The following is a 14696-nucleotide window of genomic DNA, read 5'->3' on the forward strand; positions in this document are numbered from 1 at the left end:
TTGTCCTGCTTTTGCATTCTTCCTTCCAAGAAACAAACGAACAACAAACAAACAAAAAGCCCACCATCTTTATTAATTGCAGAACAGAGGCTAATCAGGTCTACTGTACAGTCACACAAATTTCTGTAAGCATAGATTTCCAGCTTGAGAAAAACAAACAGGGCAGCAACTGCTCTTCTTGAAGGAAGGCACATTTTAAAATGGTGTAACACTTTCCATACAAAGCTGAGTGCGCTCCAGAGAGCCTTTAGAACTCTGTAGTCTTACAAGGTCTCTGGTAGCTAGCCATCAGCTCTTTCTTCTCTTTTTTTTTTTTCTTTAATTTTTAGTACTTTGTCCTAATATAAACCCAGTATAAGTTAAGTAATGCTAAACATAAACACATCACCTGATCATTGTACCTTTTGGTAAGTTCAGCACATGCCAGCCCACCTGAGCTCTTCCATAAAAATATTCCCTTACACCACCTGTTGATCACTAACTTAATTATAATAATTAAGACCCATCTCCTTAGTGGGCAATGAAGTTCAGTGAAAACCAAACTAAACCCACTTTTAATAGACATTTCTGGAATCATAGAATGACAGACTAGTTTGGGTTGGAAGGGACCTTACAGCCCACCCATTTCAAACTCCTGCCATGAGCAGGGCTGCCCCCCACCAGCTCAGGCTTCCCTAGGGCCCCAGGCACCCCGACCTCGAGCACCTCCAGGGATGGGGCACCCACAGCTCTCTGGGCAGCTGAGCCAGCACCACAACGCCCATGTAGCAGAAGATCTCTTCCTTGTTTCTAGTCTAAATCTACCTTCTTTCAGCTAAAAGCCCTTACTCCTTGTTCTATCACTACACTCGCTGGCAAGTCTCTCCCCAACTTTTCTGTACTCCCTTTCAGTACTGAAGGCCTCAATGAGGACAGCAGTTCCCTAAGGGGCACAGAAGGCATGGTGTGGCAGTTCACGCAGGAAGTGTGGCCACAGCCCAGCAGGCAGCCCGCTCCCTGTCTCTTCTGAGAGCAGCAGGGAGCTGCGCTCCGTTGAAACAAACGTGGTGACCACCTGCCACAATGGTTGAGCTCAGGCAGAAGCACAGGCTGGAGGGCCACAGCTTCTCTGGGCTGACGCATGGACCCAGACAGAGCTCCAAGGAAAGACAGAGCTGCACAGACTTCCAGCTGTGGCAAACTCCAGAATCCAGAGTCCTTCTAGAGCCTGAGGGAAGGAAATGTCACAGCTGCAAGTGTGCCCAGCTCGATGAACTTTCAGAGGAAGTGGCCAGGTTGTGTGAGGAAATCACCAGGCAGCATAGTTTCTGTGAATCGGAGACAGACTGATGTATGGTGTTGTTCAGTGACACAGACAACCCTGTCTTAAGTCCCTGCAAGAGGAAGGTAAGCTGGCTTCCAACTTTAAGGAGACAAACAGCAAAAACAGGCATGAGAAAGGAAACTGAAACCTCCTGTCTGCTGGGAGCAGGAGTCATTGTCTCCCTCTTGTCCCCCGGGTGTCCCTTATGCAACAAAGCTCTGGGGATGGAAAGATGAGAGGTGATGGTTCAGAACTGGAAAAGGACAATCCTGTAAAGTTGGTGCAACCAAATACCCCAGTCAAAACCAGTGACACCAAAGAACAGACCTCCTTCTGGCCTTCCAGTACTTAAAGGGATCCTATAGACAGGAGTTAAATTGACTTTTAACACAGGCAGATAGTGATAACCAAGGGGGAATGGTTTTAACTAAAATAAGGTATATTTAGATCAGATGTTAGGGCAAAACTCTTTACTCAGCGGGTGGTGAAGCACTGGCACGGGCTGCACAGAGAAGCTGCGGATGCCCCAACCCTGCGGAGGCATGGAAGGCCAAGGTGGATGGGGGGCTGGGCAGCCTGATCTGATGGGTGGCAACCCTCCCCACAGCAGGGACTGGAACTGCATAATCTTTGAGGTCCCTTCTAATCCAAGCCATTCTATACTTCTATGATTGAGGCCTCCAAGAGCCCTGTCTTCTCCAAGCTAAACAAGCACAGCTCCCTCAGCCTTTCTTCATAGGAAGTGTTTCAGCCCCCTGATCATCTCTGTGACCTTGCCCAGGACCTGCTCCAACAGCTCCAAATCTCTCTTCTGGGGGCCTCAGACTACATGAAGTACTCCAGGTGAGGCCTCTCCAGAGCAGAGCTGGGGGGGGAGGGAATCACCTTCCTGTCCCTGCTGTCCACCCCTCTTTTGAAGCAGCCCAGAGTACTGCTGGCCATTTGGGTAGCAAGGACACACTGCTGGTTCATGTTCAGCTTTTCATCCACCAGGGCTCCCAATTCCTTTCAAACAACCTTCTACTTTGAGACATTTTCTGAAAAATTCTGTTAGAAAAACACTTTTACTTGGAATAGCTCACAGTGTCAACTTATGACCCTGCTGCATAACCATAGCTACTGTTACCAATCTGCAACATACGCATATTTTTCTTTAAGAAACTTATTTATGAGGAAAGTTCTATTTTGCTGTAACAATAATGCATTTTACTTTGCAGTAAGGTTGATACTGCACCTAAGGGAAAATGCAGTGTATTAGTAAAGTAGTAAAGTCTTTAGTCAAAATTTGAAGCGATTTTTATTTTCTTGCAACTTCCAGAATCTTCCTTAAAGCTTACGTTTTACTATAATAAGCAAGTTTCCCCTACATACGCCTTAAATATTTACTTAAGTTCCCTACCTCCAATTTAAGTATTCATAATTATAATATATTTTAAATTAAGCACTTCAGTTGACACATATAATAATGTAACCACTGTCCTCTCCCTTTCTAATTATTAGCAGCCAGTAACTGTCTGTAAACTGGGTCAAGTAACAACAGTGGAACAGAATTTATTATAAACATTGTATTATAATAGTGCTCAAATTGATGTAGACCCACAGCTTCATGTTCTGAAATACAAATAGCATTTCTTTTAAAACTGCTGAATACCAGAGCCCAGCAGGAAAACAAATAACTTACTTCAAAAGCCTAATGGTGTTTTTCAGAAGTGTGATAAACTACCAAATTCAAGTACTTAGCATCTATATATAACTTTTCATTTTTAAAGTACAATACAAATGCTATCTAGATGAAATGTAGGCAGACTCCAAATCCAGAATGTATGGTGATCAAATGAATGGCACCAGCAGAATATAATGTAATTACTACAGTGACATTAAGTACTTCATTAATCAGTACTTCATTAGAAGCTAGCTATATATGAATAGTAATGGAAGACCAGGTAATTTACAAGGGGAATGTACAGATACGAAATGTTAATGCCACCTATGGAACAAGTTACTGTGATCACAAGGAACTGACATAGGAGCTCTAATGGCTTCAAATGCCTGACTTGGAACTTGCAGGAAACATAAGGAAACCATTCCAGTGACAAGCACGGCCTGTTTCAAGTGTGTTACAGAAGACTAAGATACATCATCCTTATACATCAATGTGGATTCCATGTTTTATAGACATTAATTCTCTAGTTCCCGTTAAATACATAATAAATGAGCATAGATGAGGTAAAGACGCTGTAATTGCCACATAGAGCCAGTATGGCAAAGGAGGAGTTTTTCCAAATGGGCAGATCCAGAGGCCGTGACGAATCCCATCACGGATGTGATGAGAAGTCCAGGATATAAACAACATCCAAGGAAGAAAGCACCATGAGTCCTTAAGCCTAAAAAGGTGCATAATAAGCTTTAATGTCAGAGCCACAACAGGAATCACAGTAGAACAATGAAGGAATGGTCTCCGGGGAAGACTCAGAGCAGCCTGCAGAAAAGAAGAATGTAATTGCAATGGCTACAGTCATGACAAGGAAGATTTCATGTGCGCTTACATGTGTAATGCCATATGGCTAAGTGGAAGTGCAAAGAAAAACGTATCATTCCTTTCCACTGTGGTTGATCAAAATCAACAACGTGAACAGTCAAGCAAGCAGCAGGGCTGAAGGTGCTGGGACAAGCTTTTCTCTGTTGTCTGGATCACACATCCTGCTAAGCAATATACTAATGGAAAAAGGAAGGGAGAGGTATAAAATATGCAATTTGTCATTTAGTCACAGGGCATACTGGAACCTATATAGTAGGCTGCACTGTACTGATTATATATACTTAAGATAATAAAAAGGAAGACAACCATACAATGGGCTTGAAATATTTAATGTGATCTATTGGTATTTATTTTCAAAAAGCACATCCTGTATTACATTTAATTTACTACCTGTAAAGTTCTAGTTTGACTATATCTAATAGAGACACAGTTTCCAATATAATAAAAAATACTGAAGTTATATGTATTTCATTTGCCTTGACGTAGCATTCTTCATAAGCAGAGAAATGGAACAATCAGAATCTATTATGTGAATCATTTCTGATTTTAATTAACAGTTTGTTTAATGTTAATTCAGGAGAAAGCCTGATTTGGGGTTTTAATTAAGATGATGTCCAGCTAGTGAGATAACATACTACTGAAGATATCAGATTTAAGAAATGATAGTTATCAATTAAAAACGTACCCGAGAAAACACTATGGATGTACTTATTAGCAACAGTTATAATCACTTCCACAAACTCAAAGGACACAAAAAAATTCTGTATTTCAGAAACGAGTAAGTTGATTCATTATGTAAGTACAAGGGAAATGATAACATTTTACTGAAAGACTGATGACAGGACTAAAAACTTCACAAATACAAAGCAGAACAACAACAAAAAACATCTCAACCTTTTAATTATAAGGGTGTAGGCCCAAATTCTTTAAGTTGGTACAATGGGTATGTTTTCTACAGATTTATTTTTGTTTCATGCAAGCAGACCGCTAGGGGATTAAAGTGCAACCATCTTGTGATGGGGAAACTGTCATCTACCCTATAAAGACAGTCAGATTTTTGTTACTGACTAAAAACCCCTATTTTGTAATTGCAGTACAGTCTTTAGGCTCCCAAAATGCTGTAGCTGAAATTCTCAGAGAAGAACAGTCCGTTATCTCTTTCGTTCTTCTTCTCCTATGAAGAAAGGCTGAGGGAGCTGAGAGGGAGCTGAACTTATTGAGCTTGGAGAAGGCCCTGGGGTAACCTCACTGCAGCCCTCCAACACTTAAAGGGAGCTTCAAGGCAGGAGGAAGACTGACTTTTTCCATAGGCAGACAGTGAGAGGACAAGGCGAAACATTTTTTAACTGAAAGAGATTCAGGTTAGATGTGAAGAGGAAACTTTGCTCAGAAGGATGTGAGGCATAGGCTGCCCACAGAAGCTGTACATGTCCCAACTCTGGAGATGTTCAAAGACAAGTTGGATGGAGCCCTGGGCAGCCGGAGCTGGTAGGCGGCAGCCATGCCCATGGAAGGGGCTGGAACTGGATTTTTTTTAAGGTCCATTCCAACCCAACCCATTCCATTTTGTGATTCTATGATTTTACATTAATACCCTTAACTTGCTAGGCCCAGGAGAGAGAGAAATGTTCTCTTTGGCAATATAAGCTACTATACTTTTTCTCCTACCAGTCAATTTAGTTGGCCAGATTGAGACAGTTGTTTGCCATGAGAGAGACTGGGCTGCAGTTGCAAATAGGATCTATTCATAACATAAATGACCTTTTTCATATATCTAACGTTCAGCTAGTTGCAAAATCTTCCTTGAAGTCCGGCTCCCCCAGTCCCTCTCACAACCACAGTGAGGTGGAGACAGGAGACTCAAAGCACACGTGGAACAACCCAACGAAACTCTACTTTAATGCTCATGAGGATAGCAATGAATTTATTTAATGACATGGGCTTCAGCACTCATATTCTGTGATTCTTCAGAAGCCCGAGGTCATTAGTATCGAGTCCATATTTGTAAATTCAATCTAAAATTGTGTGTGTGCAAAGCTTATTCTCCAGAAATGCTCCACTGCAGCCTGGACTGAGTCAGCAGTGGCTTAATAAACATCTGTTATGCATGTTTGCCAGTACAAAAGCCTATGTGTCACTAGCTGCATTTTCTACACTTTCACAAGCTGGTAATTTTTAATTAGCAAGCTAGCAATTTCCACACATCTATTCTGCAACACGAGTATTTGAACTACAGGACTGGTGGAGACTTCTCATGCACGTCATGCCTGTATCACATTTAACCCCTAATGTCACCCTAGTTTACCAGCAAAGCTGAACACGATGGCAGGTTCAGTAATTCTCAGACTTTTGTACCTTTGTGTGTGATTATAGAGTGAAAACTACCTGGAATATGCTGGAGTACAAATTCTAGGAAGTCTTTGTAGGCTTCGCACTTATTACCAAAGACAATGTGGGCAAAAGGTCATACCAAATGTTACTTGGTACACAAGTATTTATCAGTGTACTGAGTATAAATCATATAAATACACAGGTGACTGTTTACCCTAAGTACTCCAGAAAAAATGATGAAACAACAGCCAAACAGATCACCCAACAAGCAGTGTCAGCAGGAACAAGAGGAGGAAGCTGATGGTAGCAACTCACAGTAGATGCTAATACTGCCTTGTGCTGCTTACAAGAATCACTTAAAAAAAAGTAACCAATCATCAGATTTAATTATGATGATTAAGAGCTTTAAAATAAATGGCGTATAACAACGCAAAAGATATTACTGTTATAAATCAGTAATAGTGGTGTGGTTACTTAACTAGATTTGTTAATTTATTAGTTCCTTGGTTATGTATTGCTTAAGCAATAAATGCTGTAGTCTCATAAATCAGTTGCTCTCGATCCAGAAATATGAGGAGGGAGAGTGGGACTGGAACTAACACTCAAATAGTAAAAAGGCGTTCCATGAAGTAATGAGCTGCACAGGCAACAGTCTGAATTACAACACAAAACAGAAAGTAGTATGATATTAAGCTGCAGAAGGAAAAATCACATATTAAAAATCAAGTTTAGCTGGTCAGGCAGAAAAGTTTATGAGGATGACATCAGATCACTAACTAAAAAGACTGTTGGATGTATAAGAAGACTTAAAACTTGTAACAGATTTTTTATTTTTAAAAAGACAGAACTGCAAGTGATAGTAAAAAGAATTAATCTAGACTACCTGACTCAAATCTAAGCTGTTTTTGGAAAATTCTGTATATAGTTTGGGACAGGATCCTTTAAAGATAATTTAGGCAGACAATTTAGCAATTCAAAGGAGGCCAAATAAATGGCAGAAGACTTAGAAAATCTGGGTGCATTAGCTTTGTTTTGTGAGTTGCTTAGTTAAGAAACCCGCTGCAAAGTGCAAATGTTTTTGAAGCTGTAAGATCAACGCTGCTACTGTAAGGAGACTTTAGACAGGGTATAGCTTATAGGTAAAGCATCCTTTATTAGCCTAATTAACCTATGCAGGAAGAAAGAGCTAAGTGTGCAAGTGATTATGACAAGGCCTTTGGTCATCTTGCTTTCTTACTTTCAGCTATGCAACTGTGGCTACTCAAGGGCTATCCTTCTGCCTGCAGTGCTTGTTTTTGTGATTTAAAAAGAAATTCGGAAAGAGCAAAGCAACCAGACATCTTTCCCAAAAAGGCCTTAAAAAAAACCAACAAGATCCAATGTTGGTAATTTAAGCTGAATATTAGAAAAAAAAATCTAGCTGTTTGGAAATTTCTTCCTATATTTTTTCAATTAACTCATAAGATTTCACTAATTTACTCTGGGATACATAAATATTCTCCATCACATTAAGTGTGAACAGATTTCCACTCGCCTCACTGAAGGCAGTAATAAAACAGGTTACCTCTCCATTCCATGATATGATTCTGTTTTCTAAACCATCACTGGTGGAGAGTGTCACCTAGTGGTCATTAGTAAAAAATATTAGTGCTAATCTCAACTACCAGAAAAAGCAGCATGAATATTTAAAAAAATATTTCTTAATAATTAGTCTAAAATCACACACTACTTGTGTTTATTGACTTTAAAATAAGAAATATACGTGAGAATAATTCAAATGAACTTTCCTTTTTTTCTCTTTACATTTTTTAAATTTTGTGGTATTTCCAGATACAAAAAGCACAGAAAAGAGGAGAATCAGTGACTACCTAAGAAAGACCAACACCGTGCAGCAGTATATGCTGAGGGCCAACAATGCAGACAGCAGCTGTGCAAAAAAGGGGCTGGGGTCCCTGTAGATGCTGTGTTGAACACCAGCAAGCAGTTTGTCCTCATCGCAAAGAAAGCTCATGGTGTCTTGGGCTGCAGGAGGAGCATTCCCAGCACATCAAGGGAGGTGATGCTTTCCCTCTCTTCAGTGCTGCTAAAGCCACCTCTGGAGTTACTGTATCCAGTTCTGGGCTCCCTGGTACAAGGGAAAGATGGAGCTACAGAGACTGTGAAAGGCCATAAGGGTAATAAAAGAAGAAACTCCCTCTGAGAAGAGGAAAGGCTGAGAGAGCTGGGACTGTTCAGTCTGGAGAAGAAGTTAATGGGAGGCAGATCTCAACAAGTTCTGCAACAATCTGAAAGAAGGACACAAGAAGGATGGAGCCAGTGTCTTTTCAGTGGTGTTCAGTGACAGGACAAGAGGCAACAGGCGAAAAATGGAACACAGGGAGGTTCCATCAGCATATCAGGAAGCACTTCTTTGCTGTGGTGGTGACAGATCACTGACACAAACTGCCCAGAGGCCATGCAGTCTCTTTCTTGGAGATCTTCAAAAGCCACCTGAACACTGTCTTGGGAACTTGATCTGGAATGGCCCTGATGGAGCAGGGAACCAGCTCAGAGATGGCCACACAGACCTAAGGGCAGCTTACCACCTCAGTCATTCTGGAATTCTGTGAAAACCCCTTCTTTGTCAAAGAGAAAGGGAAAACTGATCACATTAAAACGTCTACCAAACTCACCAACAAGTCTTAAAACAAATACCGATACTGTATGCAAACAAAAAAAAACAACACTGTTTTTCCAGTAGAAGTCTAATTTTTACATCCCAGCTATAACCAATAGCGCTTCTTGCATACACGTGTCTTCTGCACATTAAAAAGAAGAAAAGGTTTCAGACTTTTGTTCTCTAATTAAGGGATTAAAAAGAACAGCAGTCTTTCTTCCATCCCTTTCCTTCCTCTTCTGCCTCTACTTGCTGTGTGTTATTTCCTCTGTCATCCATAAGAATAATTTAATTCTACTCCAAGCTAAGAAGAAGAAAAAAAAGAAGGCAAGACAGTCAAACAACCTTTCCACTGGCTGACTGGAAAAGTGTTTAGACTCCTGTGCAAAGTAACATGTACCAATACCCATGCTAGAAACATCAGCTCAGGGTAAGGACTTGTGCTGCTGAGCACAACCAATTCCTTGTAACAAGCAGCAGAGTGGCAAGGCTTCATCTACAGGGAATATGAGCCTGCTGTGGGCAAGCAGTGTCTGGCTGCGCTAGGAGATCCAGAGGGCAGTGCTGAAAGGTGATGTTTTCTCAAAAAGCTGGGAATACGTCCCTGAAGCCCATAAGATCAGGGAATAGAACAGGACACAAAACGCTGGAGAACAACTGGCAAATCTGGTAATGCACACCTGAGAATACTAATTCTGTTGAGAAACTGTGTCCTAAAAGGCAGTTCTCCAAATGAATGAAGGTCACACATACTCACTAGCAGGAATCAATTCATTTTTCTCCCTTTTATTAACAAGTTTGACACTTGCTTGATTCTCTTTTACAATCAACTATATTTAAGGCCAAACTCAGTGCACTGTTGGGGATGGGAAAAATGTTTAGAGATGACTAAAACCAAATACACCACTTCTCAGTATGACTAGTTGAATGAAACAGAACATAGAATCATAGAATCATTTTTGGAAGGGACTTTTAAAGGTCATCTAGGCCAACTCCCCTGCAATGAACAGAGACATCCTCAGCTAGACTGGTTTACTGAGAGCCGTGTCCTGCACGGCCTTGGATGTCTCCAGGGACAGGGCACTCTCCACCTCCTTAGGCAACCTGCTCCAGCATTTCATAACCCTCACTGAGAAACATTTTCAGAAGATTCAGAACAAGATTCATACTGAAAGCTCCTATTCCACAGCTGGTAAAGGACAGCTTAGCAGATGGACAAGCTACTTTCCAGATTTCTACTTCTTACTGTAAAATGAAATGGAATAATTCACTTTACACACAGAGCATGTATGGCAGCACTTACCTGCTTAACTCAGATAACAAAACACCTATGTGACACCAATAGGATACTGTATTAAAGAGGCTTTCGGAACTTCTTTTTTTCAGAGGCTTTTAAAGGGCAGAACTTGGCATTTCTTTGTTCTAAAATCAGCATCAATTATATAAAAATAAAAATTCCCATATATCTTTTAAAAGATTACCAGACTGTATCATCACTGAAGGCTTTTTTGTTCAGGATGCAGTAGAACAGTAAAGTAAACAGCAATAAAGAAAATATGCATTCACCAAGCCACTCACTCACCTTTAACGACAGGGAGCCAGCAAGTAAGAAGTGGTCCACGTCAATGACAGAGGCAAGGAAGCCGGCCAGCGTAACTTCAGTGAAGTCACTTTTCTTCCTGAGTCCAATCACTATGGCCCAGGACCACATGCCCAGTATGCCGTGCACTGCATTATCAGAGAAGGCTCGGAGCCAGTCATTCTGCTGAATGAAGGAAACCTGCAGAAGTCTGTCTGCTGCAAAGCAGAATACTCCCAAACCTAGACTAGAAATAACTGAAGCTGCGCTGAAAGTCTGGAGAAGAGCATGGGCCTTTTCAGTCTCAGATGCCATGGCAAAAACCATGTGACAGCATGCAAAATGTCACCAGGGTATACACTGTGCATTGTCCTATGTATCTTCAGTTCTGAAAATGTCAGAAAGAACACAGTATTAAAGAGAAAAAAAAAGCCAATAGCACAAAGCATTTGCCACCTCAGCTAAAATGAGCACAAGAAAACAAATTCCATGTTCATGTTTAACATTTCTGGAGAACCTTTGGTTTCAGTTAACTCAATCTATGTAACAGATCTAAATTAAAATGCTTGTCGTGTTCCACTCAGAACATGCAGCTTGGTAACAGAGGTAGCTCTAACTGCTTTCTGAAATCTCCAGTTTCACAAAATAATTTGAGTCATGTCTATGATATGACAATGAATATATTTCAAGATTCCTCCTGCTCTTACATTCAAAGTTACTCATCAAATTGAATACCTTCCATTATAGCAACAGAGAAGAAGATTCAGTTTTCAGGATTCCTAATACTGATGCTCAACAATCTCTAATCCCTCCATGCCACAGGTGTTAAAATTGACTTTCTGAACTAGTATCCTAAACCACTATTTTCATTTATATACTCTGTAAAGGTATTTATTATCACCACAATGCCCTTTTCTGAGCTAGTTCTTCTCTGTCTTGGACACTGGCAATCAGAAAAAGCATTAAGAAAACCAGAGTAACTAAAATAACTTTAAAAAAAAAAAAAAAAAAAAAACAACTAATAATAACTATCATAAACACAAAGGCAGCACTATTCAATCAACCTGAGGTAACCCAAATTGACCTCTTACAAAACAAAACTACATATGCTTTTCACAACAGCTGTTACTTCCAGGCATCACCTACAATTTCCTGCATTAACTTTATATCAGTTCTTTAAATAGAAAAAATAAAAATAAAAAGCAAACTAATCCCAGTAATGTTATTTTTCAAAAGCTGACCATTCTAATGTGAAAACACAGGCACTGCTTGTAGTAATAATAATCATTCAAAAGTCCTTAAATAATATTTATGCTCTGTAATTCTTATGAAACTCTGTTTTGAATTGCACAAGGCGATTTCTCAAAAGCCCCTGCCCTTAAATGACTTCTTGACGCCTCACAAGAAATTTCAAGGGGATTCCAAGGTCCAAAAGACCCCTACCTGCAAAGACACGAGTACAAGATACCTGGATAATAAAAACAGAGTACTTATTTCTGTGAGAATATTAAAAAAAGCAAGCACTTGGAAAAAAAATTATCGTCCCATAAAACATACACACTGTAGCTTTGCTGTGTTAAAAAAGCAGCGAAAGGAGATTTTAGAGCACAGCATCAATTCCAACCATCTATTATGCTCTTCTGCATTTCTGGGCAGACTGAGCACAGTTTCAAAGCACACATCCTAATAGGCTGCTGTTTCTCAGAGACACATGGAATCTTGCTCATCTTATTGCTACACCAGGTGAATTTTTGTTCTAAAAAGGCTTCTCCTGAAGGCATCAGACCTCTTTTAAAAATGAATTTAAAAATGCATATTTCTAACAATGTTAAAATACAGTGTTTTATGATTTTAAACACATTATCAGTCATAAGCCCCAGAAAATGTAAAACATTTTTTCTGGCTTATTTACATGCGTGCATATTGTAGAATTATTCATAAGGCATGACTGACATTGATCTTCATAGAAAAAAAGCACACCAAGCCATTTATTTGGAAAAGGTTAAAAAAAGCAAAGGACATATGAATAATACATGGGCTTTGCATAACATGTAAAAAAGCAGGTGGAGCTTAGAGCTTGTTAACCATGACTGTACTGTGCCTCTTCTGAATAAACATGCAGACACAAAATATTTCCTCAAACACTGGAACTGCCATTTTTTGGAGAGGGATTTATAATATTCTGTACATTTCTGTATAAATTCCATTTGAAGAAACAAAGAGCAATACCTAAAAAAGTTCATTTTACATAGCCATCATGTCAAACTGGATTATCACTGTCACGAAACTTCTCCAGGAAACCAGTTTGGGAAGAACTGTTGCAGCAACATATCCATAAAAATCATGTCAATATTGAGAACCAAATTCACCTTGGGCCTAGGAGAACACATTGTTGCAGTTGCTTATTTCAGTAGAATATGTGGTCTGTGCAGTCAGTAGGGATGAGTTGCTGTACCCAGCTGTGTCCAGTGCAGTTAAGACCACTTTCTTCCATGCCTAAGTAAAAGAAACCAGGCACTAAAAGCATCAATGCTACACAAAGCATTGCAAACTCTATGATAGAACAACAGTCAAAAATACAAAACAAGCTTTCCCTTCAGATTACCCATAGCCAAGTATGTCTGTAGCAAAACTTTCTTAACAGTCTCTGCCACCTCTTACAAACGAAAACGACTGCTCCCCATGGAAAAAAAAAAATCAAGCCACATCCTAGGTACAGAAGTATAAATATTCTGCAGGCCAGCAGCAAGATCTAACTGGAAAAAGCAAAATTCTGTTCAATCAAAATTATCTCCGAAATTATATATCTAATATTTAACTAGAAATCTCTTTTGCCTGAAGACAGAATGGTTTTTGGACTTCACAAAACATGGCAATAAAAATCTTATGTTCTGTAAATTTCAGAAGGCACAGTTATGGAGTGTACACACTTCTTAAAGCAGAAAGTGGGAAATGGAGGTACATCACCAGAATACTTAGGAAGCTAACTTCCCAGCTGAAGGCTCAGCAGTTAGCATGCTGGAAGCAGGCTGGGTCTGCATAAAGCCCATGCACGGCTGTTACACAATGTTGTTCAGAGCTGTCACTTCTCACTCTCTTATAGGCGATAAAGCATTCATCATAACCTCTGCCTATTCAGCCAAAATGAGATACTGACTGTAAATTTAATTTCATTTAAGGAAATTACAAAAGAAAATAATAAATGCATTGCTATCACTGTAAGTTACCGACAGAAGTAGATATTCACACTAAAGCTGCAAAAGATGCATCTGGGGAAAAATCTGACTCAAAGATGCCTTTCAGCTCACGCTATAAAATCAAAATAATCCAATGGCCAAAAGCAGCATTTGGAAATACTATCACCCTCCAAAATTTCTGCTCTGATTTAGCAAGACGTTGCTGGATACATGGATAGGTACGCACGACAGGAATGAACAGAACTCTACTGTTTCTTTTATACAAGAAGTCAGAAGGCCACTTTTAATACTACAGTCTGCCTGAAAACACGATCTGACGCTAATTTATACAAAAAGCTTCACGACATATAATTACCGTTGAAGACAGGAGCTGAGCCGTGCTGTGTCCCGCAGAAGCAGCTGTGAGCATCCAGCCGCCCGCTAGGGCGCAACGGTCCGCTCCTCCGACGCACGCCGGGCTCCCAGGCTGGAGGAGGCCGAAGAGAAAAGCGGACAAAGCGTCAGCACACCTCTTGAATTAAAACCACCACAGAAACAACAGAAACAACAGCACTCCGAGCTTCGGCATCGCGTCCCGCGCCTCGACTCCGCCACCCAGAGGTACGGATGCAGCCGTCCGGCGAGCAACACCAGAACAAACGCCAAGAGGAACGCAGAGCGCCCGCCTTCAGTCGCGGTCCCGGCGGCGGAACCCGGCCCTCACCCGGCTCCCGTCCGAACGCTACGGTCGCAGCCCCGCCCTCCGCCGCCGCATCCGCGACACCGGGCTGCGGGCCCCCTCCCGCACGGGGCGCAGCGAGCCCCGGCCCCGCGGCGGGTGGCGAGGGAAGTCCGACGTGCCGCGGAGCCGGCGGCCGGCGCAGCGTGGCTCCGCGCGCAGCGAGGGACGCCCGGTCCCGGCCGCCCTCGGCACCCACCTGAGCAGCGGCGGGCGCCGCGGCTCGCACCGCCCCCACTCGCCTCCGCCGCGCGAAGAGGCGCGGAGCGAGGAGGCATGCGTGGCCGCGGAGCACGCCGGGAGCGCGGTTCGAGAGCGGCTGCTCCCCGCCTGCAGCTCATGTTCCGCGGCGGCACGGACAGCGTTGCGTTCC

At 41.5% G+C, this 14696-nt stretch overlaps 1 protein-coding gene across 3 annotated transcripts; it reads right to left on the minus strand.

The window, feature by feature from the left end:
- Positions 1-54: 54 nt before the first annotated feature.
- On the minus strand, positions 55-14630 carry TMEM267 (transmembrane protein 267). Of its 3 annotated transcripts, none has more exons than XM_048932321.1 (5): positions 14523-14630; positions 13961-14071; positions 12778-12904; positions 10412-10796; positions 55-3782 (listed from the first exon to the last, which is right to left on the minus strand). In XM_048932321.1, exons 4-5 carry the CDS (start codon positions 10733-10735, stop codon positions 3447-3449), a joined length of 660 nt encoding a protein of 219 aa, XP_048788278.1. In that variant the 5' UTR covers positions 10736-10796; positions 12778-12904; positions 13961-14071; positions 14523-14630; the 3' UTR covers positions 55-3446. The 3 variants fall into 3 exon arrangements, with proteins under 3 accessions (XP_048788278.1, XP_048788280.1, XP_048788279.1); XM_048932323.1 differs by lacking the exon at positions 14523-14630 and adding an exon at positions 14309-14431; XM_048932322.1 differs by lacking the exon at positions 14523-14630 and having other exon boundaries at positions 13961-14302.
- Positions 14631-14696: the final 66 nt, after the last annotated feature.

Source organism: Lagopus muta, chromosome Z (genome assembly GCF_023343835.1).
Source record: "Lagopus muta isolate bLagMut1 chromosome Z, bLagMut1 primary, whole genome shotgun sequence".
Taxonomy (NCBI): Eukaryota; Metazoa; Chordata; class Aves; order Galliformes; family Phasianidae; genus Lagopus; species Lagopus muta.

Bases quoted from the DNA above. Each gene is read 5' to 3' on its own strand.
- TMEM267 (XM_048932321.1), bottom strand. From the start codon at position 10,735: ATGGTTTTTGCCATGGCATCTGAGACTGAAAAGGCCCATGCTCTTCTC. The intron at 3,783-10,411 runs GTGAGTGAGTGG...TCTTTTCTGCAG, and splicing joins CTGGCTCCCTGTCGTTAAAG to GCTGCTCTGAGTCTTCCCCG.